Source organism: Typopeltis vanoorti, chromosome 22 (genome assembly GCF_054136105.1).
Source record: "Typopeltis vanoorti isolate ZY-2024b chromosome 22, IOZ_Tvanoo_1.0, whole genome shotgun sequence".
In the NCBI taxonomy this organism is placed as follows: Eukaryota; Metazoa; Arthropoda; class Arachnida; order Uropygi; family Thelyphonidae; genus Typopeltis; species Typopeltis vanoorti.
In genome coordinates, this window is record NC_143570.1 from 74,108,838 (window position 1) to 74,134,208 (window position 25,371).

Here is a 25,371-nt window from a genome sequence, read left to right on the forward strand (position 1 = left end):
CGATTCCAAGCGTAAGCAAATACCTGGAGAGTGCAGCACCTGACCCATTTGGTAGTGCAAACTGAGGCAACTCATAGTGAGGGTGTGGAACAAGCTCCGATCACTGTTCTTGGTATTTACCCATAATGCGACCTTAGCTCCTAGGAGCTGTGCTTTCCATGTTCTCTGTTCTCTTGGTATTAACTAAGTCTACCTACTCACTGATGAGACCCCAATGAGGGTGGAAACCGGTGCGGGGGAGATCTGGACTGTGAACATTTGTTGGATAATAACACAATAATGTAGGCATAACTACCGTAAAGGGAGAAAAGTATTCCGGGTCCGGTGCATAAAACGTTTTCAAAGCCATGCCCCGGCAGAATTTAACCAGTGGTAAGCACTAACATAGACTTAGGATATTGCAGAATCTGTACAGCGAAAGAATCACTTTCCGGAAAACCTGACTCTGTCACTGTCTTTGGCTGTTTACTGGGTTAAATCTGTGGAAAAATCTGTTTGTTGCCAATGTCTGGAGGGGTTTTCGCTTACTGAAGCCAATCTGCAGTTGGTTCGGCCGTTTCATTTGCAGGAATTTAGAGAAATACCTCATTTTTACAATGCTCTAGGGATCTTCCATTCCTTCTCCAAAATAAAGTAAAATAAAAGAGAACCTGAGTAAATCTACTAACAGTACTTATCTCCGGATAAGTCTCGAACCCAAAGTAAGACACTTATTTATTCTTGTGGGATTCCCCCTTTCTTAAACCATCCCTTATAACGGCTTGAGTCCTCTCAAATTTATATATTTTATGACTGTAGATCACTTGTTCACGTGCCGGTTTGCCTGTTCTGAGGGACGAGAAACCCCCATTTCTGGGTGAAAACAAACCTCCTACCACCGTCTAACTCATCTTTAGTCGAAAGAGACCAGTTAAAGGTTCCTCACGTCAGGGGCGTGGTTCTAGTAAGGCGCTTAATATACAATGAATCAAAATCTCAGTGAGCCAGTCTGCACACTTCACAATGATATCTATTGTGAAATCGCGGACCATCATAATTACGAGATTGACGTCACATGGTATATTTTCCTATAAATTGATGCGAAGGCTTGAATATGGTACAGATCTGCTGATATATCCAAGTGAGCTCATTGAAGTGGGATGGAAATATTCCAATATTCATTGAGAGTGAAATCCAGACTCCACAGTACAGAGGGCAGAAGCTTTGCATTCTAGGTGGACACGTGACCTTTTAAATGTTTATGGGTTTCCCGCTTTGTGCTGCAGACTTAATGCAGGTTTATGGTCTGCATTGCTATGACTGTCACGGATAGCATTAGCTTGACAGGAGGTATGTGGAGCCGCTGATGTATAGAATCGAGGACGGGGAGTGGCTGTTGGATGTGGTACTCGAGACTAGTCCGTGAACTGGAGTCACTAGAAACATGCAGATTATCGGGTTTTGGGTGGTTGTGGGAATAAAAAAAGTATCATTTCAGATGTAATCCAAGAAGTGCGTAGAAAATGCGAAAAAATTGCTTAACCAGGACTAATACGTATTATTCTTGTTATGCAATTCGCATTCTCCTGGCTGATCAGTTTTTCATTAAACTTTGTTTGTTATCCTATCAAAATATGTTAGAACACCACAACTAAATATTTTTGCGCAGGCAAAGCACGTGTAGAAGTAATATAATATAAAGCAAAAAAACCTGTAGTCTAATTTATTTAAAACTATATGATTTTACGATGTTTACGAGTACAAATATACTCCAAAGTTGTTCAGCTTCAAGAGGATAATTTTTTATGCAGAATATGGCTTATGAGTGCTGTTCGCCACTGTCGTCCATTGTTTGTGAAATCGCAGGATAATGGAAGGAACCCTCCTTATATTATGGTTTGTCCCTATTTTAATGCTGGGTGCAGCATCGAGTTCGTCGTCAAGAGTCACATTAGAAAACTTATTATTTAAATTGTTTTACATAAATAAATTAGGCAATATTTTTCCTTAGATAGTAACCGATTAATTTGTTAAGACAAACCAAGTTATGCATGTATCATTTTCCAACTGATTTAAAAAAATCAATTCTATAATATTAAGTTAAGAAAAAAACATATTCGATTTGGATATGTTTCCTTACGAAACTATTTGCTATTTTTAAGCTACTCACAGAAAGTGAATGTATGATACCTACACTTTTATATGATCTAAATATATAATTTAATATAACTGGAATAGGTTCATTTTCTTCTTTTCCTTTTCTTCACGTTAAAGGCTAAAAGCCTTTTTCAGCGTCGTAAGAACTGTAAAATTTACATTCACTTTCTACGTCTTCCTATATTTATCTCTTTCCAGTGGTTAAATTCTAAAGGAATAAGCTCCTTAAAACTAAGGACTATAAATTTGGGCTATTGCTAAAGTGTCGCAGCATTTTATTTTATTTATTTATTTATTTATTCTGGTGGAGTTAAAGCCATCAGGCCTTCTCTTCCACATCACCAGAAACGTTAAATATAAATACAGATCTTTCCTTTCGTTGAACATAATATCTCATTGCAATTGATGGGAATGCTGTGTTTTTGTGGATTCTTTAGAGACTTCCTCTTCAGAAACTACACCCAAATTATCATTACAAACTCGTTTTTTATTATCACTGCCATCAGAGCTATTTTTCCGTTTAAAGAAGGCACCAATGTACTTATCCATAATTGAAATAGTAGGCGTACATAGACACAAAAATATTAACGCTTTTCTTTGTGCTTCTCATAATCACGAGCTCTGATAAACAACTGCTAATCTACTGTTCTATCGTTGATTACTCACTGTTGATGACAATGTTGCCCACCAGAAAAGAAAAAATATTGCTACGCATCTGTCCCATTCCCGCTACACTATGCTGCAATAATGTTTCTCGTCAATAGCCGCAAGATAGCTCATTACAGGAAGCTCCAAACCTGGCTGTTCCTTTCATCACAAGTTCGTAATCAGGCGACTGTTCGTGCTGACTTTATATGAACATTTATATGAAATGTTGGATAGCACAATAATGTAGGTATAACTACCGTTAAGGGAGAACGTATTAAAACAGAAAAATATTCTCGGTTTGGGCCCGGTGCATAAAAAGTTTCCAAAGCCGTGCCCCAGCAGAATTTAACCAGTGGTAAGCACTAACATAGACTTAGGATATTGCAGAATCTGTACAGCGGAAGAATCACTTTCGGGAGAACCTGACTCCGGCACTGTCCTTGGCTGTTTACTGGGTTAAATCTGTGGAAGAATCTGTTTGTTGCCAATGTCTGGAGGGGCTGTGGCTTATTAAAACCAATTTGCAGTTGGTTCGGCCGTTGTGTGTTTGCAGGAATTCAGAGAAATACCTCATTTTTACAATGCTCTGGGGATCTCCCATTCCTTCTCGAAAATAAAGTAAAATAAAAGAGAACCTCAGTAAATCTACTAACAGTACTTATCTCCGGATAAGTCTCGAACCCAAAGTAAGACATTTATTCTTGTGGGATTCACCCTTTCTTAAACCGTCCCTTAGAACTGCTTGAGTCCTCTCAAATTTATATATTTTATGACTGTAGATTACTTATTCATGGCCCGGGTTGCCTATTCTGAGGGACGAGAAACCCCCGTTTCCGGGTGAAAACAAACCTATGAGAACATAGGTTTGTTTTCTGACGCAGCTCATAGTAAGGGTGGAGCAAGATCCGATCACTAATTCTTGGTATTTACCCATAATGTGAACTTACAACTTCTATGAGAATTGCCAAGAAGGTATCCTAATAAATTACTAATTATATGAAGAGCCAAAGGCTGCGATTCGGCGACATGAACTTATTTAAGTTAAGGGATATTACATCCCATGAGTTGCCTCAGTTTGCACTACCGAATGGGTCAGGTGCTGCACTATCCAGGTATTTGCTTACGCTTGGAATTGCCGAACTTTATATAGTTTCTATATTCGGCATGAAACTCTTTGAGATGAAACATGCCTTAACTTAAATAAGTTAAAGTCGCCGAATTGAAGCCTTTTGCTCTTCATATAATTAGTAATTTATTAGGACACCTTCTTGGCAATTCTCATATAAGGGATGTAAGTTCTGTTCGCTACAAACTTGGTATTAACTATTGATGTGATACTAAATACAGGCAGGGCAGTGATTATAGCCGGATATTTTAATGCCAAACATTCAGTCTGGAACAGCAGAAACTCGAATATTAACGGAAGAATACTCATCTCTTACAATACGTCAAGAAATATAACAGTAATAGGACCCACTGAACCCACACATTACGGAGCAACCGGACGTCCTGATGTACTAGATATAGCTATATTAAAAAACATTGCGCACAGCTATCAGATACAAGCAATCAACGACTTAAGTTCTGATCATAACCCCATCATATTACAACTAGGCACCATACAAGATTTAACGGAAAACACCACCACATTTATAAATTGAAAACAACTGCCCTCAGCCTTCCAGGAAAACTTTGGTCCAATACTGCCGAAGATGTAGAAAAAGCAGTGAAAACTCTTGAAAAACAATTACTGACAGCTATAACACAGGTAAGAAATATAACCAAACGTACGCCATCAAATAAACTCCCAGAGGATATAAAACGTCTTATCCAAGAGGAAAAACAGATTAAGAAGACAATATCAGAGAACAATGGACCCAGCGGATAAACAAGCAGTCAATAGAGCAACAAACGAGGTTCGATATGCCCTGAAGGACCACCGTAACCAACTCTGGAATAACAAAATTCACCAATTAAACACAGAGGATTAATCAGTATGGAAAATGATGAAATCACTCCGTTGAAAAGCGTTTTATATTTCCTCCAATCCAAGGTGAATCTAATGTCTACGACGAGGAAAAAGCTGAAGCATTTGCTGACAGTTTAGAAAAACAATGCAGCCCCAATTATAGAAATACAGAGATAAATTTTATAAGTAACATTCACACCCAAGTACGTAGAATAACTCAAAATGCCTCCAATCCGATAACAAATCCGTGTCACCAACAGAAATATATGAAATTTAATGAAAACTAAATAAAAAGGCTCCGGGTACAGATGGAATAACAAACATGGTACTCAAGTTACTTCCCCGCAAAGGGGTTATGCATCTGGTAGCCATCATTCATGCCATCCTCCGGCTAAATTATTTCCCAGAGCGATGGAAAATTGCCGACGTTTTCCTAATTTCCAAACCTGGAAAAATTACACAGTTTGCTGAAAATTACAGACCAAACAACCTTCTTTCATGCATAGGTAAGATAGCCGAACATGCTATTCTCACCCGGGTTCAAGAGGCAACAGATATCAACCATGTCATTCAAGATTCAATTCGGCTTTAGGAAATATCACTCCATAACGCTACAAATTTACAGAGTTATCGAACATATAACCCAAGGATATGAATGGCACCAACACCCTGGCGCAGTTTTCCTGGACATCACTCAGGCATTTGATAGAGTGTAGCATCACGGACTAATTTTTAAACTACACGAAGTTGGTATTCCATTACTACTAGTTCTACTTATCAAATCATATCTAAATAACAGAAAATTTAAAATAAAACTCAACGGTATCAGATCCACAGTGAGGAGAATCACGGCCGGAGGCCCTCAAGGCTCTCTGCTATCTCCCCTACTCTTCTCCATATACATGGCAGATCTCCCAAACTGTCCCCAGCTATCACCGCTCTATATGCCGAAGACACAATCATTATAGCCAAACCCCTCCGTCCACACCTGGCCACAATCAAGTTGCAGAGAGCAGTCAATGAATTGGAGGATTGGTACACCAAGTGGCGTATCGCAATTAATCCAAACAAAAGCTCTGCAGTACTTTTCACCAGACGTAAAGCAGAACCGAATACAAGCATACAAATGTTTGGTAAAATCATCCCTTTTCGCAATTCTACCAAATATCTGGCAGTTCATCTTGATAGACGTCTAAGCTTCAAGTCATATATGGATAGTGTCGCCACTAAGGCAAGTGAGACCATAGCACAGCTATATCCACTTTTGAATAGGACAGCTTCCTAAGCATAAGCCACAAAATCCTCCTTTTCAAATCGGTAATTAGACCGCAACTAACTTACGCCTCTCCAACCTAGGGTAATACGACTAAAAGTAACATCAACAGACTTCAGATAATACAGAATAAATGCCTAAGAATGGCATTTAATGCCCCATGGTTCATCAGAAACATCCAGTTACATCAAGAAGCCAATCTTCCAGATATTAAGACATACATGACAAGCATTGCGGAGAAATTCTTCACAATCACGGATAATCACCCAAATCAGCTAGTTCGACAGGCAGCGGACTACAACCCCTCAGATCGTTTCAAACATAAAAACCCGAAATCCTCCATCGCAAGAGAAAACTGATACAATTTCAATGCTCACAATGAGCGGGTAAATTACCCACAATAATCTCATCACCCACAATCTAAAATCCGGATGAAGGGATAAAGAGTCAAGGACTCAGTCCATCAACCAATTACGTTCAAAGTTCGTATTAACTAGGTCTACCTACTCGCTTTCACCTTCGAGTTTCAGTCTGCCAGTTTCCCGCGACCGTGAAAGAGAGCTTCCAGTTCCAGCCCTGCTGCATGATTGTCTCCTGAAGTTTCTGAATTTCTAATATTCGTCCTGAATATTAACATCCTTTTTCCTGCAGGAAACTCACTTCTTTAAACACTGGGACGTGGAGAACTTTTCTAGAAGCTACCCGGTCACCAGCTACTGGTGTTTCGGGGATGTTCACTCGCGAGGGGTGGGGATAATAATTCATCTCCCCCATCGTGGGAGGTTTTTTCAACGTCCAGAAAGACGCTATAGGACGTCGAGTGTCCGTGGACTGGAAGTACAGTGGCAGCACTACCCGGTTTCTTACAGTCTATGCCCCGAATTGCCATCGCCAACGAGATGGTTTCTTTTCCGCTCTTGAACAATACCTTCTGGGAGTAGAACAACTAATCATAGCGGGTGACTGGAACTGTGTAGAAGACACCCGCTACAATAAAACAGGAGGGAACAGCAATAACGGCACTGGTGGGTTTTCCGCACTAAAACGGTGTTGCGTAAATTTGGATCTTGTCGATGTTTGGAGGCGGCAAAACCCTCTCAAAGTCGAAACAACGTGGTGCCGCAGCCGGATAGCGACAAGACTTGACAGATTTTACTTATCCCAAAAGTTAGAGCCGTATGTTCAAGAGATACGACACACTGCAGTGAGCGGTATGCTATCCGACCACAAAATGGTGGTACTAAAAATAAAACTCCCAGAAGCTGTGGAAACAGCCAGAGACCCTTGGAGACTCCCCCCACCTTTCCTAGTCTATTTAGCAACAGGCAACAGCTCTTCTGTAATGAATGGAAAGACATCAGCTGGGACTATGAAACCTGGCAAAAAAATTTTGGGCCCTTTCGCGTGGGCGCGAAAGGGCCCAGAAGCCTCTACCCAAATATCTATTAACGGGTTCATCTTGAATCCAATTCTTATAAAAAAAAAAAAAAGGGGTAAGGCAGGGTTGCCCGCTAAGCCCTCTCCTTTTTTCATTAGCGCTGGAACCCCTTATCCGGAAAATTGATAATACCCCCGCAATCAAAGGAATCCTGTTACCACCAGTTTCCATATAGCGCAAAATTGTAGCATATGCCGATGATTTTGTGGCTACGCTCAGTGACTCTGAGTCCATCTATATATATTTCGGCATTTTGCAAAAATTTAGCATGATCAGTGGTCTCCGCGTAAACCCCCCAAAAATTAAAATTTTTGGAGATTTCCATAATACGTTTTTTAATAACGAAACCTGTGGCGCGATCATAATTAAAAGAAACGTATTAACCACAGTGAAAATTATTTAATTGTAAATATTTCAATACTTATGATGAAATATTTACAATTAAATAATTTTCACTGTGGTTAATACGTGTTTTTTTTTTTTTTTTAATTTTAATTCCATAATACGTGCCTTTCCTATGGTTTAACACCGCAAACTCAGTCTCTTACGTTACTTGGCGTTCCATTCCCCACGACTCCAGTACTGCCTGTCTCAAAACTACTGGAAACCTGCGCGGAAAAACTAAAACCGTTTAAACCCAACTATTTCTCATTTTACGGAAAAGCAATAATTATCAAAACCATTATTACGCCAATGTACATGCATACAATTAATATTACTGATGTTAAGGGAATAGAAGAAAATCAGCTTTACAAACCATTGATAGAATTTTTCTGGAATAATAGTAAACACGAAGTCAGGAAAGACTATCTAAAATTAAAAAGCAGTCAAGGGGATACTCACTTCCCAGTTTAAAACGTTTATTTTACGCAAATACTCTTAAAACCATACGGAAGGCTTTAAAGTCTAACCATATTTCAGGCAACGTAATTAAATATTTCCTTCCCTACTTCGGGATCACGGGTCATGCTGGCCCCTGCGCGGAAGTTGTGCCTAAATGGTATTATTCACTTAGTAAACACATCAAAAAATTTAAAACAGAGGGAATAGATAAATTAAAATCACAAGCAGTATACTGGGAATTTTTCCAACTTTCCAGATGTGATAATCCAAATTTAGATACAAATATGGAAATCCTATTCCAAAACATCAGGAATAGCTGGGGACAGCCGTTTCACAGGGATTTAGCATGGCGAATAGCCTACGGACAACTCCCTGTGAAACTGATCAAGTCCCGCTATAGACCAAGTCTGTGCGACCCCCTTCTGTGACGTCTGCCAGAGCATTCAAACGGTAGGACACTTCTTTTACTTTTGTCCCCCCGCCCAACGTGTCTGGCAAAGACTAAGTACAGTGTTGGGAATCCCGATGCTGACACTGGAGGAGGTCGTACATCCGCAATTCCCGCCTCCGGTCAGAAAAATCCAAACATTCATAATTTTTCTGATCAACGTGATCAAGTATCACATCTGGAAAGTGCGGAAAAAGTCCCAGATACGGGACGAAAGCGTAATCTACGCAAGAGTCGTAAGCGGGCTCTATATCTATCTGCCAAAGTTTCTAGCCCAAGAAAGGCATCTCCTAGGAGATTACAAATTTGTAAACAAATGGTGCAAACCACCCATAATATGTTTCCTTATACAGAGGCAAATAAAACCTGTCTCTTCCTATAAGGTAATCCACAGGTCTTACAGTTCAACAAACAGGAGGGGGTCGGCCTGAGAACCAGGGCAGCGAAGGCTTACGTCGAGGCAGTGCGGCTCCTCGTGAGCTGCATCACTCGGGCCAGGTTCTTCCCCCAAATCTCCGTTCTCAGGTTTTTTTCTCCCCTCAGTCGCCCTTCAAAACAATGGATCCCTTTAATTCGGCACTAAGCTAATCAGTTAAGTTCCAAAATGCAATCCTATATAATTTAAGTTTAAAATGTTTTCAATTTTTCTTTCTTGTAGGAACAGGAGACATCTGCAGACACCTGGTTTAATTTAATTTAAGTCACGTTTTTTTTATATAGAGCAATAGGTGTTAAGAGATGACATCTTCAGACACCTGGTTAAATCTAGTTTAAGCTATGTGGTAAAGTAAAGTACGTTTAAATTTTTTTTTTTTTTTCAGAACAGGTGAGAAGAGATGACATGTACGGACCCTTTAGCCACAACCTCTTGGTTACATAGCTAAACAGGTTGACTGAGGCCTCTTTATTATCTCTTACTATCATACTCTACCCTTCGCTCTCTTCTCCTCTTACTACCTGCTGACCCTCCGCACTCTTTATACTCCAAAGGCCGATGATGAGAGACATGAACTCCCATTCTTACTCACTGATGAGACCTCAATAAAGGTTGAAACCGGTCTGGGTAGTGACCTTCTCTCATAATGTAGAACAATAATACAGATCCTAGGAGCTAATTCACATTATGAGTAAAATACGAAGAATAGTGATCGGAGCTTGCTCTACCCTTACTATGAGTTGCCTCAGTTTGCACTACCAAATGGGTCAGGTGCTGCACTATCCAGGTATTTGCCTACGCTAGGAATCGCCGAACTTTATATAGTTTCCATATTTGGCATGAAACTCTTTGAGTTTCTTATTCGGCTAAGAAACAATATGGGATGTAATATCCCTTAACTTAAATAAGCTCATGTCGCTGAATTGAAGCCTTTGGCTCTTCATATAATTAGTAACCCATAATATCTTTTTTCTATAAATGGCGCCTATGAAGTCATTAACTATTATTGCTACTGACTTTGAGAAACTCTGATTTAATAGATGTAATTTCACGTTTGTGTAAAGCCATTAACGATACATTTTCTCAGAGTTTCGGGATGTAATAGGATTTCCACTGCTGTAAGCCGAGCATGAACAGCAAAGTATTGTCATTCAAAGGCCACATTATGTAACAACATGAAATCCAATATATCGATGAAATATTTGCACCCATTATGCAGTTCGTGTTGGGTGTTGTTTAGTAGGATCACAGCTTTCCTAAGAGATGATTGGCTCTCACGTTTAGTGCACCGGAAGTGTCCGCCGTTAAATGTTTACGATGCGAATACAGCTTCATTACTGCCAAATGCTGCTAGCGAAAAGAGCAATAAAGTGTATTGAATATCAGTTTATAGTCGGACAGACTCCAGATGTACTGGACATATAATACCACTAATGGACATGCGTCAGGTGTTGGAAAAGAGAGAAGAGCTTACTGCATATGAACTGACGGGGTGCATATATTTGCATGTGTAATATGAACACGTCCTGGGAGTATTGCACTTTTAGTTTGATTCAAGCATGAGGTTCATTAATAGATTTTAAGGTGATTTAATCACGAAAGGTTATCAAATTGATAGTAATAATACCTGGAGTCAGAAAAAACGGTTGAAAAGAAACGAAGTACTTAATTTATTGGATTTACAAATGTGCAGTTATTGCGTAGGAAATGCAACATAAAAACGGAGTTTGCTCCAAATATTGAACAGGAGAGAGAATGAAAAGAACAAAGGCAGTGCGATGAGTAGGGTGGTGGGCTGAGAATCAGAATATCCTTAATGAGTTTAGGTAGCAGAGATATTTACATTTTTTTATATATATAAAGGGGAAAAATTTTGGTGAGATATCGAACAAACTGAAAATTGGGCAGAGTTAGTGGTTGTTCACAAGGAGAATATATCTATGAGATAAAAAAATAATAATAAAAATAAACGTTTTCCAGGTAATAGGAAAACTTATATTATGTGACATGGTTATCTCACAACGCAGATGCATAGAGGTCGTCGTACCTTGGCGTGTTATCAAATGTTTTAATGACTAGGTAGTAAAAAAAATACACTTTTTAAGAAACGTTTCCGTACTTAAGTGGTACTGATACCGAATAGATTATTTACTTCCCCTTGGTCTTGTAGAAAAATTTTTATTGACATTTTCACTTGCGACGGTTGTACATTATGGCACATTAGTACCGTGAATTGGTTAAGAGATAATCTGGGAACTTGAAGCTCCCAGATTAGTTTCAGTGATCAATATGTTAGCTTTCAGCTGTTTGAGGTTATCTGTAGACAAATGGTGGTAATAAAACTCCTAAAAACATGCACAAATATTCTTACCACAGTAGGATCTAATACGTAAGTTAAAGGTCGTGATCATCCATGAAAATATCAGTAACTAATAGTTTGCATGTCTCTTTTATCATATAAATTTTATTTGATGTCATGAACAAAATCCCGGATGTAATTATTTTTAGCATGATTGTGGCGCTGTTTTCAACAGACACCTGGAAAATGTCACGTTCTTTTAGTATTAATGAAAGTGCCCAGACTCAGGGATGATTATTTGAGACGCCACTTTATTAACTAAGATATATTTACAGACGTTTGTAAATATAACTTAGTCGATTAAAACTACTTAAGAAATAGTCGGTCGCAATTTTATGATTGTATGGGTGTTACGGATTCGCCGATTTCTGATTAGTCTCTCGAAGATACAAGCCCAAGGTGGCCTTTCACAATCTACAATGTAATTTGAGAGATTCGGAATTTTACTTTATTTAATCATCAATCTCCTGATATGTACCCTCAAGTGGTGTTCGGGCTATCATGACACCACTACATGATTTGCTTACATTATTATTAATCTCCTATCTACAATTTTCCTCCAAATTAATCTATTACTTGTCACCACTCGAATATTGTCGTATCTAATATTTCGTACTTCTGTTGCCATCTTGGCATCAAACACCTTTTTAATAACCCTTCCTCATTCATTCTATTTAAGTGGCCACTTTATTACATTTTATATTAAATTTATGTTAGATATAATTATAAGCTCTGGATACAAGCTCATAATTATAAACTCTTGGAGTACAGCTTTTTGCGAGTCGTTTTTTTTTATTTATTTAGGAATGCTGCTGAAGAGATGCTTTTATTTAAAATGAATTAACATAATCTTCTAATTCGAGAAATAATACTTCACTAGTCAGACTTACGATTCCTCGCAAGCATGAGCTGTCGCAAACGGGTGCTACTCCAGCACTTTACTGCCATACTGTATCCACCAATTAAGTCGGGGGGAAAAAATGAGGAACTGTAGATGGTGCTTCTCCTTCATCATACAATCCAGTCCTGGCACTGTCCAATAATCACTCGTTTTGATGGGTGGTGACTTATAAGCAGACAGCATTTTTCAGTATTGAACCAACTGGACATCGAATACTGTGGATATCTAGGATCGAGCCTAATATGTTATAGCAGGATTGGCTTAATTCAGTTTGTGCCACGATGCCAGTGAGTTATCAGTGTTAACTTTGTTTGCTCTGGCCTGATTGTAAGATAGAAACCGCGAGTTTTTGAAAGAGAAAACTGCCATCTTGAATTAGGACCAGTTAACTTGCTTTACCGTTGAAATTCGTTATAATAGTTATACGGAATTCAAACCCAAATATTTGCAACCGAAGGATAAATACTGCGCCATTCATCGGAATGCAACAGTTTTGCCTCGATGCAAAAAAGATTGCATTAAAGCAGATATTGTAAATGTATCTTGAATTTAATTCTGGAATACACCTTGGAAAATATTTGGAGTAGTGTCTTTATGATTCAGCTTGGTTGCTAATGTGTCTTTGAATTCTTCTGAACTCTGTATAAAAACAGCAAAACAGAGATTAACGATAAATGTGACTGATGTTAATGGAATATTTTACAGGACAGAGGAAAAAAGTTGCGAAGGTTGCGCTTTTTTAGGTAATATTGCGTTGAAATAAACTTAAGGAAGAGCCAAGTTGCGGCTTATGATATGCTTATACAAGGGACAAAAAAGCAAATTACTAAAGCCGATTTCGACATTTTAAAAATGTATGTGTTGCTATAAAGTAATTGTAATAAGCTTTATTCTTATACTGAGTCGCATTTTGAAGCAAACATCTTAGAAAAGGAGAGTATGCTGTGTGAACGGATTTAAATCCTGTGAGAATTGCATCGGCGATGCGATCAGGACAAATATTAGAAGGCTTTAATGCAACCAATAAGAAAGCAGAATAAAAGATCAGATCATTATTTTGCTGAATATCAGATCACAGGAAGATGAGTATATCTACGACAAATCACAGTGGAATGGTATGATTGGAAAAGCGCTCACATCTATTATTAGATTAGGAGATTTTCTGATGAAGCGGTAAAGAGCTATTTTTGTTAAATCGATACTGATATCAAATATTTCACTATTCCTCTATCATTTTTGTACTACTGGGAAAGAGACCATTTGAATTTATGAACATTAAGATCACGATCCAGATACAACGAGGGAATGCGAACTAAAGAAAATGCAAAAATCAACATTTTCAAAATGACTTTCTAAATCCAGAGAGAGAGAAAGAAATGAAAATAAATTTCAGGTAGTTGTGTAAAGAAATATTTTGGATCAAGTGGATTGGGAAACAGAGTTCAAATTTACTGCACATATTTGGCGAAGTTTAAAACATTAATGGAAACAACCTTTAAAAATTTGAAATGTTATCTCCTGTGTTACTCATCAATTTGATCATTTCGTTCAGAATATTACAATCAGCTGCATTACAAACTTATTCATGCAAATATTAATAAAGTAAAACACGGATAAAATGAGTGTCAGTGGTTCCAAAAGCAAGATGGAGAGCTTTTATCTACCTTAAAACAGAAACCGAATTGCATGCAATTGTATATTAACCTCTTGCGGCGTCAATCACTTATGCGATAAAACTGAGAAGTTCTGCTTTCTAGAGTACCTTAAGATAGGTCTCTCAAGTTCGAGACAACATGAATCGTTTATTGCTCGCCACGGAAGAACGAGGTATGAATCATTTGAATATTTTTTTTATTCACCTTAATATGTACTTTACAACATTTGGTTTGTCATGATGTGTATTATGTTGCTTGTGCTTATACTGTCAAAGAAAAATGAATGACACGCTTAAGGCTGCGGTGAAAGTTAATTTTTATGCTAAATATTAAAACAAAAGCACTGTTGAGAAATCTGAAAAACCCAATACTACTACTTTTTTTTTTTTTCGAAAGTATATTTCCAAGTGATTGAAATTTTAATACTGTATTGATGACTATACGAGCGGGGGGAGGAGGAGGTCTGGGAAGTTCTGATAAACACCTAGACAAAAGTGATATTAAAGCAACTGATATAACCACAAGAAAGAACATACGAGGATATAAGAACATAAGTTACCTTCATAACTCTGCTACTACACTGTTCTTGTGGTTATATCAGTTGCTTTGATATCCTTTTTGTTCTAGGTGTTTATCAGAACTCTAATATTCCACTTTTACAAAATAATCAATATCAGCTTATTTATTGCATTATTGCGTGTAAATAATTCAATATGACACTTTGATTTTCCTAATTTCTCATCAAATACCAGTAATTTTTTCCGTCGTTCTCATGATTGCTACATCTACTTCCACTAAGCCATAGGACGGACGAACACACACACACATATAGATAAAGAACGTGTCTTAATAGAGGAAATTAACAGTTAATAACGTGCGTTCAATAGAACTCATTCCATTTTAAATTACAATTAAATTTTTATAAAATAAATTCTGATTTTAGCTCCTATTACCATAAACGGGCTTAGCTGCTTTGTTTTCATATTCACAGAACTTTCTTTTTTTTTTTTTTTTTGTCTTCGAGGCGAAGACGTAAAAGAAAACAAGTCATTAACGCGAGAACCGTTCTTCATAGTGAAGCAATAAAGTAAGTAGAAGATCAGTGATGCCGATTATCAAAAAGCGCGTTACAAGAATGCGTAATTAAATATTCTTGTTGCGAGAGACGTGTTAAGAGTAAAAAAAAAAGAGATAAGCCATTTCTTAAAAGAGAGAATAAACCTTGCTGATTAGTGAAGGTGCGCAGTTTTTGGCGTAGCTGGTGTCAAGTATCTTGTTCACTCATTAACTTTAATCGCGAATCATTTAAAGCACTTTATTGCGAGCCTCCTCTTTAGGATACATTCACGCCGAACAATTTAAATTACCATCAGATAAAGAAACTTCTCTCCGTCTATGAGAGGACTCCTTCAGTGATAGTTGATGTAAATTACATAAAACGTTTTATTGCCACTGTTACATATGGGAAGCATCTCTTCGAAGAGATAAGATGCGCTGCTTTGTGTCTTCTATTTATGTATAGCAGCAAACAGCACGCCAGTTAATGAAATTTTCATACTGCGAAATATTTCCTTAAGTGTTCAAAAAGAGAACACCAATTAATGTTGCAGTTCGCTGGTCGAAAGTAAGTCTTGTTATGTCATGGAAATGGCCTAAAAGGCGTCTTTAAAGTGTACACTAAGATAAAATATTTCTATAAAACCAACGAATTTAAGCATAAAATAGCGCTGTTGCGGAGTCATTTGTTTCATATCACAAGAAACAGGCACTTGATGCACTACGTTGCTTAATCTTCAGAGCATTGTTCTTTGCTGTTGTTGACACAAGTCCAGAAAAATGTGGAAAGTAGTCAGCTGAAAATATAAAATCATTCATTATTTATTCGACAATCATTCACAGTTTTCATACTAAATTGTTAAATAAAACGTGGGAATTGTTGTAGACATTCCAAATAGCGCTGTTGTCCTTCCCATTGGTATAAATATTTGCATGTTAGAAACGTTGGTTGCTTAGGAAGTAAGTGAAGAATTAAGGTGAGTGATATCTACTTTCACCTGTGACGGTAGCGTAAGCAGAAACTTTCCTGTGAGAAGGTTGCCTACCTGTTTTGATATTTGCATATTATCTACCAACAATTAGTATCAAAAACTGATAAAGATGAAGAAACCTATCAAAACACTGCACAGTCATTCCGGTGTATGAGCCCCTCTTTATCGTATGCCACAAACAAGTTTGATTACATTTGCTTTCGTGTCACATCAGTGGATAAAAACTCGTCTTGTTAATATAAATTAAGCGGAATGAAAAAACCGATTTTCCTAGGGGGGGGAAAACAAAAACGTATGAACCTATGAGACCGAAAAAAGGTTTTGTCAGTTTATAGCGAAGAATATTTAGAAATATGCTTACTAAAAGTCGGAATTGTATTTTAGTTCTTACGTAACTAAATTTTATTGAATGCATGAAACTCTGTACTATGATGAGCCTACTGTATTTTTATAATGTCACTGATTTTCGACTATGAATTGAGATGGGACCCATTGTAAACATAGGGTTCTCCATGTCACTCGGTCTCTTGTTTCTTCTATCAGCAGTTGAAATTTTATGTTGGTAAGTTCATTTACGTTATCCATCGAATCCTTTTACCGTCCTCATGTCCTTAACCTTCCCCACCATAACTGCTTTTTCTAAAATGATTCATCCACTTTTTCATGCATACAAAGTTAACATATATTAACTGTGAACATATAGAATTAATATACCGGGTAATTATAAAATATAATAACTGTGAACATATAGAATTAATATACCGGTAAAATAACGTCAAGTGTTCAAAGCCCTCTAGTGAGTAATGTATTGGACAGAACACACCAATATTCGGTAGACACAGTGGAATATGGGGATTCGATTTAACGAAAAAAAATAGTACCAAAAGTCGCCAACAGGGGAAAGTTTGGCGCTGCCAAATTAATTTTAGTAGGTGTGACTAATGAATGACTAAATGGCAAATTAGAGACAGCACACATCAATTTCATGTTTATTGTTAATTACAAATGAGGTTCAATATGACCACCATTTTGATGTTCCAGGAACTTCATATGGTGCACGACATTTTCCACAGTGGCTCGCAACATATCGGAATTGATTTGTCACACGTGTAACGTTATTCGATCTTTCAAAGTTGGAATATCGGGTACATGTACTTGATACACAATGCTTTTAAGAAATCCCCACAGCCAAAAGTCACAAGGATTGAGATCAAGCGATCTCGGTGGCCATGGCATTGAAAATGCACAACTAATGATTCTTCTGTCAGAGAAATATTGTCGCAAAACATGCTGTACCTGAAGTCCGATGTGGGGTGATGCACCATCCTGCATGAAGATGGTCGAATCGAGACATCCTCTTTGCTGCAGTTGTGGAACCACAAAGTTCTGTAGCATATTGGCATACCTGTTAGCATTGACGGAACAGGTCACTGGTCCATTTTGAAGATTTTCCTCGTAAAAGTATGGAACGATGATAAAAGATGCCGTAAATCCGCACCACACTGACTTTGGGCGAGTGGATAGGCATCTGCAGACACACGTGCGGATTAGTTGCAGCCCAAATGACAGTTGCGTGTGTTAATATCGCCGTTCAAATAAAAGTGCGCTTCGTCACTCCATAAAATCATGCACTTCCATGCGTGCTGAGAATCTCAAAGATAAGTCGATTCGTGTGGTCAAAAACCAGGGCGCAATTCTTGAACATGACTGATTTTATAGGGGTACAACTTAACATTTGATGTAGGATTTTCCACACTGTTGTGTATGCGATATCCGTTTGCCTTGGGATATTGCTCGTGCGCTGCTGGTACTCTGCAGTTGCAACTTGTTCAATTTGTTGGTGATTGATTGGTTTGCGTCCCCTGCCTACCTGCACTGCTAGAGTTACAGTAGTTTCAAATCGCCGAATCAGTTTTCGTAAGTTTGTTACGCTAATCGGTCCTTTTCGTAAATTTTTCATACGCCGAAAATCACGAAGACAAGCACTGGAATTATTGTTCCGCTGATAATAGACTTTGACTAACAAAGCACGCTCACGTAAGGTAAGAGGCATCTAAAAGCAGTTCGTCTACGAATGATAAGAAATCTCACAGGCTTTCCTTTTATTGCATGATCGCTCACAAGAAACGCGATAATGCAAATTGATGCATTTTACTCGCTAAACAGCTCCAAAATTTCCCCTGTTGGCGAGTTTTGGTACTATTTTGTTTTCGTTAAATCGAATCCCCATGTTCCACTGTGTATGTCTAACGAATATTGGTGTGTTTCGTCCAATACATTATTCGCTAGAGCGCTCTGAACACTTGACGTTATTTTATAATCACTCGGTACATTAACTTCTGCTTAGAAATCAACGCGCCAAGAAGCCTTCTTTCGTTATGATCTCCAAAACCTTGTATTAGAGAATAAGAAGTTTTTGTTCTTGTCATTCTTGCTGCCCATTGGATTCTTAGGTCTCCTCCACGTCCATAATTTAAATGAAACCGCTTTTTGCCTTTCATTTTGATGATCCATCTTTAACACTAGGAAAGATAATAGTTTTAACAATTCTAACCTCTTCATGCCTACTAACATAACTATCTTTCATTTTGCCAAGTTTAACATAGCCTTCCCCCACACAGTTATCCATCTTTAATTTCGTCTTCACATTGACTGATTTCTCATTCTTGACTCCAATAAACCACAAATTTCAGACACCTCTATTTAAGCGCTCCCGGTCACACATTCATCCATGTTGTCAGAAGCCATCACTTGTTTTACTGACATTTAAATAAAGCCCGTTTTTTGCTGTTCCCATCCTTACATGTCAGAATCAGCTGTTTCAGATCTTTCTTAGTTTCTTCTATGAGGGTTGTACCTTCTGCATATCTGAAATATTTTCCTACTTCCAATATTAATTTCTCTTGGGTCTTTATCTAAATCAGCCACTCCCTTCACTTATGCCTTATATTTATAAGGAATATGTTATAAGACCTAAACGACAATTCACATATTCCTACGAACACTGTCAGTTTCTCCAAAGATTATTTTTACTGAACCCATGAGCTAATTCTAAATGTGTTCTAAAACAGATGATCAGCGATAATCTTTCAGTGTCTGTAGATAACTTCGACTTGTTTAAGTGATATTTAGAAATTAAATAATTTCGGCAGGTTTCCAGGTAACTCGTATGCTTTGGAGGTCGAAATGACACCTTGAAGGACTAAAACATGTTAATAAGCTTAACGATTTTTATAAACTACAAAAGTAGAATTTAATCAATACTATTTCCCCTCTTCTGTCCATTATTTCATCACTGGTTTATAAGTAACAACGACAGACATGTTTGACGCCGTTCTGTCCCAGTGTGCTTGATAGATCGCGTTTTTCGGTTGTTTGCACGCCAACATCTTTCAGACATCCCCTTGACACTCCAAGATCTTCCATAAGTGTCCCCATTTATGGAAGTGGACGTCACTCAGAAAGATATGGCAAACCTTTCATCTCAGTTGCAACACTCATCTGCTAAATCTTTCATGTATAAATGAAGAAAAGAAAATGCGCCACAAATCTAACACTGGAAACGTCAGATTTCCATTCTTCCAAGTATAAAGGGCCTGTCACTTGTCGACAAGCGAAAGTAACTTGGATGTTTTGCACTTTCACACATTTGTCTTGTTGGCTACACTTCATGTCTCTGAAAATTTTCTTTCAGTGTATACGGTGTCTTCAGAAACAGAACATCGCTACTTGTGGAAACTAAACGTAACTGTTCGTCAACAAGAGTGCATCAAAGCTCGAGGAATCACCCTGTGCTCTGAGAAAGGCATATGCGTTGGTAATTCAAGAAAGGTAAGATTCAAATGGATTTTTCTTACTTACACATCTGTTCACGAAAAGAAAGAAACGATTCTCATGTACCACATCAAGTTATATTTTCTTTAGATTGTATTTTTGTCATTAAAGAATTATAAAATGCAAGAACGATTGAAATTGGATTAAATTGCTGTAAACGCGATTGTGTATTCATTTCTTTTGTTTTCCTTTCAATTTGATTTTTTAATTTAATTAATTTTTAATTAGAAATCGAATCGTACAGGATTCGATTTCTTCATCGCCTTTGGTCTAATGCACGAATAATTACAAAATTAAACTTGCTAAGTTCTCGTATACTTCCTACTATGGCAGATAATGCTTTAAAATAATTTAAGCCACTTTATCGATTTCCCAACCGGCCATAATGCGAACTTTAATGGAAGGATTTCGTTTCTGTGAACTCCTGTTTGGTTTTCCTCCCACCTGGACTCCTGTTATTCTTCCCAGCACTCTGTGATTTATCAGAGTGCTGGGAAGATGGAGAACTCGTGTAAGCTCTCCACGTCCATTACAACTACTGTCTGTTTTCGTTTTTTCTCATAATCTGCTGTTGACCGAGTCAGTAGTGTTGATATGTTTCCACCGAATAAACAGAATGAAATGCCAATTTTTATTACACACTGGTATGGTATGATACTTAAATAATTTTTTCTTGCCTTCTATACAGAAAAATATTTTCTCACTACTTTTCAATGTCATAGCGAAGCATTAAGTTGTCATTTTTCTATATCGAAACCCCAGATTTAACCTTAGCTGTTTACTAAGTGAGCAGACAACATACACAGTAATGCAGTACATTAAATTCTAAAATGATTACAGTTTGCAGACAGACAACCAGTAGAACTGACAATTTCTTTAAAATTAAACCTAAGTTGGAAATAACTGATATTGAATTTCTATGAAACCAATGGTCGCAGTGTTGTAGCATCATAATAGTAAGTTATCGCACATACCGCAGATCAATTAATTTGATTTTCGAAGAGAAATTTGAATATAAACAGCGGTAGCAAGAATAAGATATGTTTCTAGCATTCAGTCCTAAAATTGTATATCATATTCAAAGCCAAATATACGAGAATTCCAGTCAAAAGATCTGATTATTGCTACAACTATTTAACTAGGCAACACAATCACGAAGATAATATTTATAATCAATTTTTTATTGAAAGTATTCACTAACTCCCAGGTTTATGTCAATTACAGTTTTCTGCGTTTTATGTATATTTTAGTTTATTGTATTTTATGGACGATTTTTCTGTTAAGATAGAAGTAACCTTATATCCAAGATTAATATTCCTTATTGAGAGAAAAAGTCCTAATAAAGTTTTATACTAAGAAATGAATGCATTCCTCGGATGGCTTTTTTCTCTTCATTTTCTGGCCTCGTGCTTCTCAGTATTGTTGCTGCTAGGCGACCAACCTGCGTATAACAACTGCAAAATAAGTTATTGAGTTCACACTAAATTGTCACGTGTTATGCAGTAGACACTGAATATTTGGAGAATAGCTCTTTCTCCTACCTTACAAGCGTTAATCTCAAATTTCAGTAATTTTGGGTATCAATTGTGAAAATAATGATTTTGATATTTTATTACAAAATATATATCGAATTCAATATGTGTGCATTTAGGCCTTTGCGTCCTACTCTGTAGGACAGGGATATTCATTTAAGTTTCTTAAGAAAAGTTTCGATATCAGTCGCAGCAGAAATATGAAGCCCAAATTCGGTATTCCTTGTAGCTGACTGCTAATGGTAATATGGCAGCATTGTTGATATATAATATTCACATTCTGATTGTTGTTGTAGTGTTCAGACATACGAGGTCCGTTATAAAAAAAATAATAAATAAATAAAAAAATTTGGATTAGAGGAATACTTAAATGCCAACAGCGCTCGCTTTATGATAAACGCAGTGCACATCTGTGTGGTTTCGGCACGTAATCTATGGTCGCGTCACGTGGCTTTTGCAATGCCTAAAACTACGGAGCAACATGTTGGTATTAAAGTTTTATTCTCAATCAGCTAAATTGCTATGAAACATGTGACATATCGAAAATACCATGCGGAGATTCTAATGCGTATAAATTTTAGATTCCGTTAAATAAAAAAAAAAGGGGAACAGCCTCGAATCCAAAATGAATTTGCACTGTGCACGATACATCGAGAAATCACGAAACTCGAAGCAGTGCTGGTTGTAGTTTGAAATGATGGACGATTAACCGGTGGATAAAATTTCCATAGGATGGATGATAGAGTTTTGAAGTCTGTACACGAGAGTACATTTCAGTCAAGTGCGTACCTCATCTGCTAAAAGGAACACTAGTTTTAGAACGAACACAAGTTACCGACCTCCAGATTCCCGATTTTGCACTGTGTGTGTTTTCCCAATTATTTGCTCTTTTACGTTAAACAAAATTTCATAGATTGTCAAAGAATCGGCACCAGGAAGAAATTAAGGAAATAAATCTCAAGATAGATCACCGAAAAATAGAGACTATTGAGTAGAAAATAAATGGCAAGCTTTAAATGGTAGTCAATAATAAGTTCAGTTTAATCCTTTATCCAAGTATAAGGTTATACAATTATTTAATAATAAGGTGTACAACCTTATTATTAAATAATAAGGTTGTACACCTTTTGGCAACTTCTATAGGTGGGGATGACCTCTCATTGCTTCTGCCTTGGTGTTTCCACTACTGGGCCTGGCTCCCATTGACGAGACCTCAATAAAGGTCGAAACCGGTCTGGGCAGTGGCCCTTGCCTTAATGCATAGTATTACACATATCCTCAAAGAGATGTGCTTTGCATTATGGGAGATACTGAGATAGGAGTGATGATAGCTTTCTCCACCTTTGCCACGAGTTGCACCACCTTAGCTCAGTCCTGAAGATACTTTCAGGCGCAAACTTTGTTTGTTTGTTCACACTAGGATAAAGGATTAAACTAAACTTATTATAGTCTAACTAAGTGAAAAATAAACTCTCAACATTTAGATAGTAGTCATTTTTTACGGAAGACTGCGCACATCGATATCGTTCTCAGCTTAAGCATCGCCTTATATACTTCATATAACAGCATTTAATGAAATTCCAACGCCGATGAAGCTTGTACGATGTCAAACAGTAACGCGGTCGTGTTCGAACACAAGGGTCAGGAACATACAAAATGTATTCATGGCGAGGCTACTGCAGTTGGAGGCGGATTTAATTAAAAGCTTGTGGGCAATCTTCAAACCTGTACATAAGAATAACGAAATGTAATTCTGCAATCGTAATCCAGTGCTTGTAATTATAGACTCGTGCTAGTGTAAGTTATAAACCAGAATATAAAAATGTTGTTTGTCTGTCGTGTTTATATTTTAATGTAGTCTTTCTTATTCATCCTAAGCGGAATAAATAAAGCGAAAAAATTACCACACTTCTTTCCTTCGTTTCGCATTAAATCCTTCAGCAACATAACCCGAATGTTTGTCACACGAACGATTTCAGATGATTGAAGCATAAAAGAAAATTAAAATATCCATTAAAGTAATGCAATAAACTTGACCAGGAACTCGACCCTCTTTATTGTCCTTTTGTTGATAATTAGCTTATGCCTAAAAGTAAAAGGTTTTGCCTCTGAGGAATGAGCATTCCGAAGTTAGATTGCCGTGCTAGCAGAAGTTGCAACATTTTGAATCATTCTTGATTGGATGCAAAGTCATCGCTTTTGTGATCATAAAACATGCGAACCCAATGCGATAGCAGTAAATCAGTTAGGACAGAAATATTTCATAGGGGAAGAAAAAAATTGAAGTCGCACGTTATTTATTTTTGAGCAACCTTTAAGCATATGAAAATTCATGTATATCTGGCAGGTAATGCAGTATACTTGCAATAGTCAACTGCATCGGATATAGTTATTAAAACAGCGTTTCTCACTCTCCTTAAAATCGACAAGCCGGTTAACGAGAGATCGTATGCAGTTGTTAGACAAGGTGTACTCTCACCTCATGGCTGTTTCATTGCAGTTTTTGCTAATATCATGACTGATCTAACATATACGGATCAAATCTCCTTTAGATAAGAAGGTTATGAAATTATGAGGATTATAAATTTTCTTCAGGAAATCATTTACGACTATTTTGAGATCGACAATTAGCTATTCTCAGACTCGGTTTTGTTATCGCAGACAATGAACAACCTTTTAACATGGGAATGTGCAGTAAATATAGGAGAAAATATCGTCTACCCTTCTCAGGCAGAGTCTGTTTACTCCCAAAATAACACTCCAAAAGGCTTGAAACTATTCATTGAATTCCATACGAAGTCACTGATTTCATAACTGGTAAACGTTGGTTAGTTTGTCTTTTCATGCACTAGTTACCTATTTAAAAAAGACTTTAATATTGGAAAAACCAACCAACAAACAACAATCAATCACTAGTTGACCAGTCTTCTTCCTTGATCGATGTAATGTGAAATTCGAATAGACATCCCTACAAATGATAATTGCTGAAAAGAAAAGAGAAAAGTGCATTACATCTAATTAACTCACTTTGAATGTTGGTCTCTCGTTGAATTAAGATTGATTTAAGCCATCTGCTCATTACGCATAGTACATACACTGTTAGGAGGTGCTGATATGTCTCTTAATGTTGCTTGGATTCCATTAAGAGTATTGTGAGATTGATTACTTTGGATTATCAAATGAGTTCATCGATAATTTTTTTGCTCAGATGTTATTTAGCTAAAAGGTTTTTCTCTCTTTTATTTCTCGCAATGCAGTGCGTTAGCTGTTGTTTACTGCTCTGAATATTATTATTCTGCTATTCTTTAAGGTAGCTGCGTTATTGGCAGTTTACCTCCAGATTACAATGCTTAATCATTGATGTACATTTATACGTTTAAAAATAAAAATGCAAAAATAGTTGAAATATCGATTGATGACGTTTACCTTTTCAAGATAAAATTCAGCAGTTCGCCACCACATAAACACGTAGAATTTCAATGGCTTTGTCGCCGCTATTATGCACCAGTTTCGATCCATCTCTCTTAGCTATATAGGCTCATGCGAACAATACAGACGAGTAAAGTATACTGTCATCGTTTATCCTGAGTAATGAGAACTTAACTACGAAGCTTTTATGTTTTTTTTTTTTGCTGTTCACTTGAATTTATCAGTTTTATTAAAGACTATTTCTCCAATTAACCGGACCATTTATGCATTACTTTACAGTAAATGCTAGTTTATCCAAATGGGAATTTGTGGAATTCGCCGCATTAAAGATCGGCTGAAAGGAAAAAGATATTGTGCGCGCTTATCTCTTCCAGATATCTAATTACTAAGACATTCTTCTTTACTGTAATTTATAAGAAATG

General features: G+C 37.2%; 1 protein-coding gene across 3 annotated transcripts in view; it reads left to right on the forward strand.

Annotated features, from left to right (window-relative positions):
- LOC150094490 (uncharacterized) overlaps window positions 1–25,371 on the forward strand; it is a 188,963-nt gene that overhangs the window by 130,507 nt on the left and 33,085 nt on the right. For all 3 annotated transcript variants that reach the window (XM_090412162.1, XM_090412163.1, XM_090412164.1), the window contains exon 4: window positions 19,849–19,985. In XM_090412162.1, coding sequence (XP_090268288.1) covers window positions 19,849–19,985 — 137 coding nt within the window. The remainder of the gene's footprint in view (window positions 1–19,848; window positions 19,986–25,371) is intronic.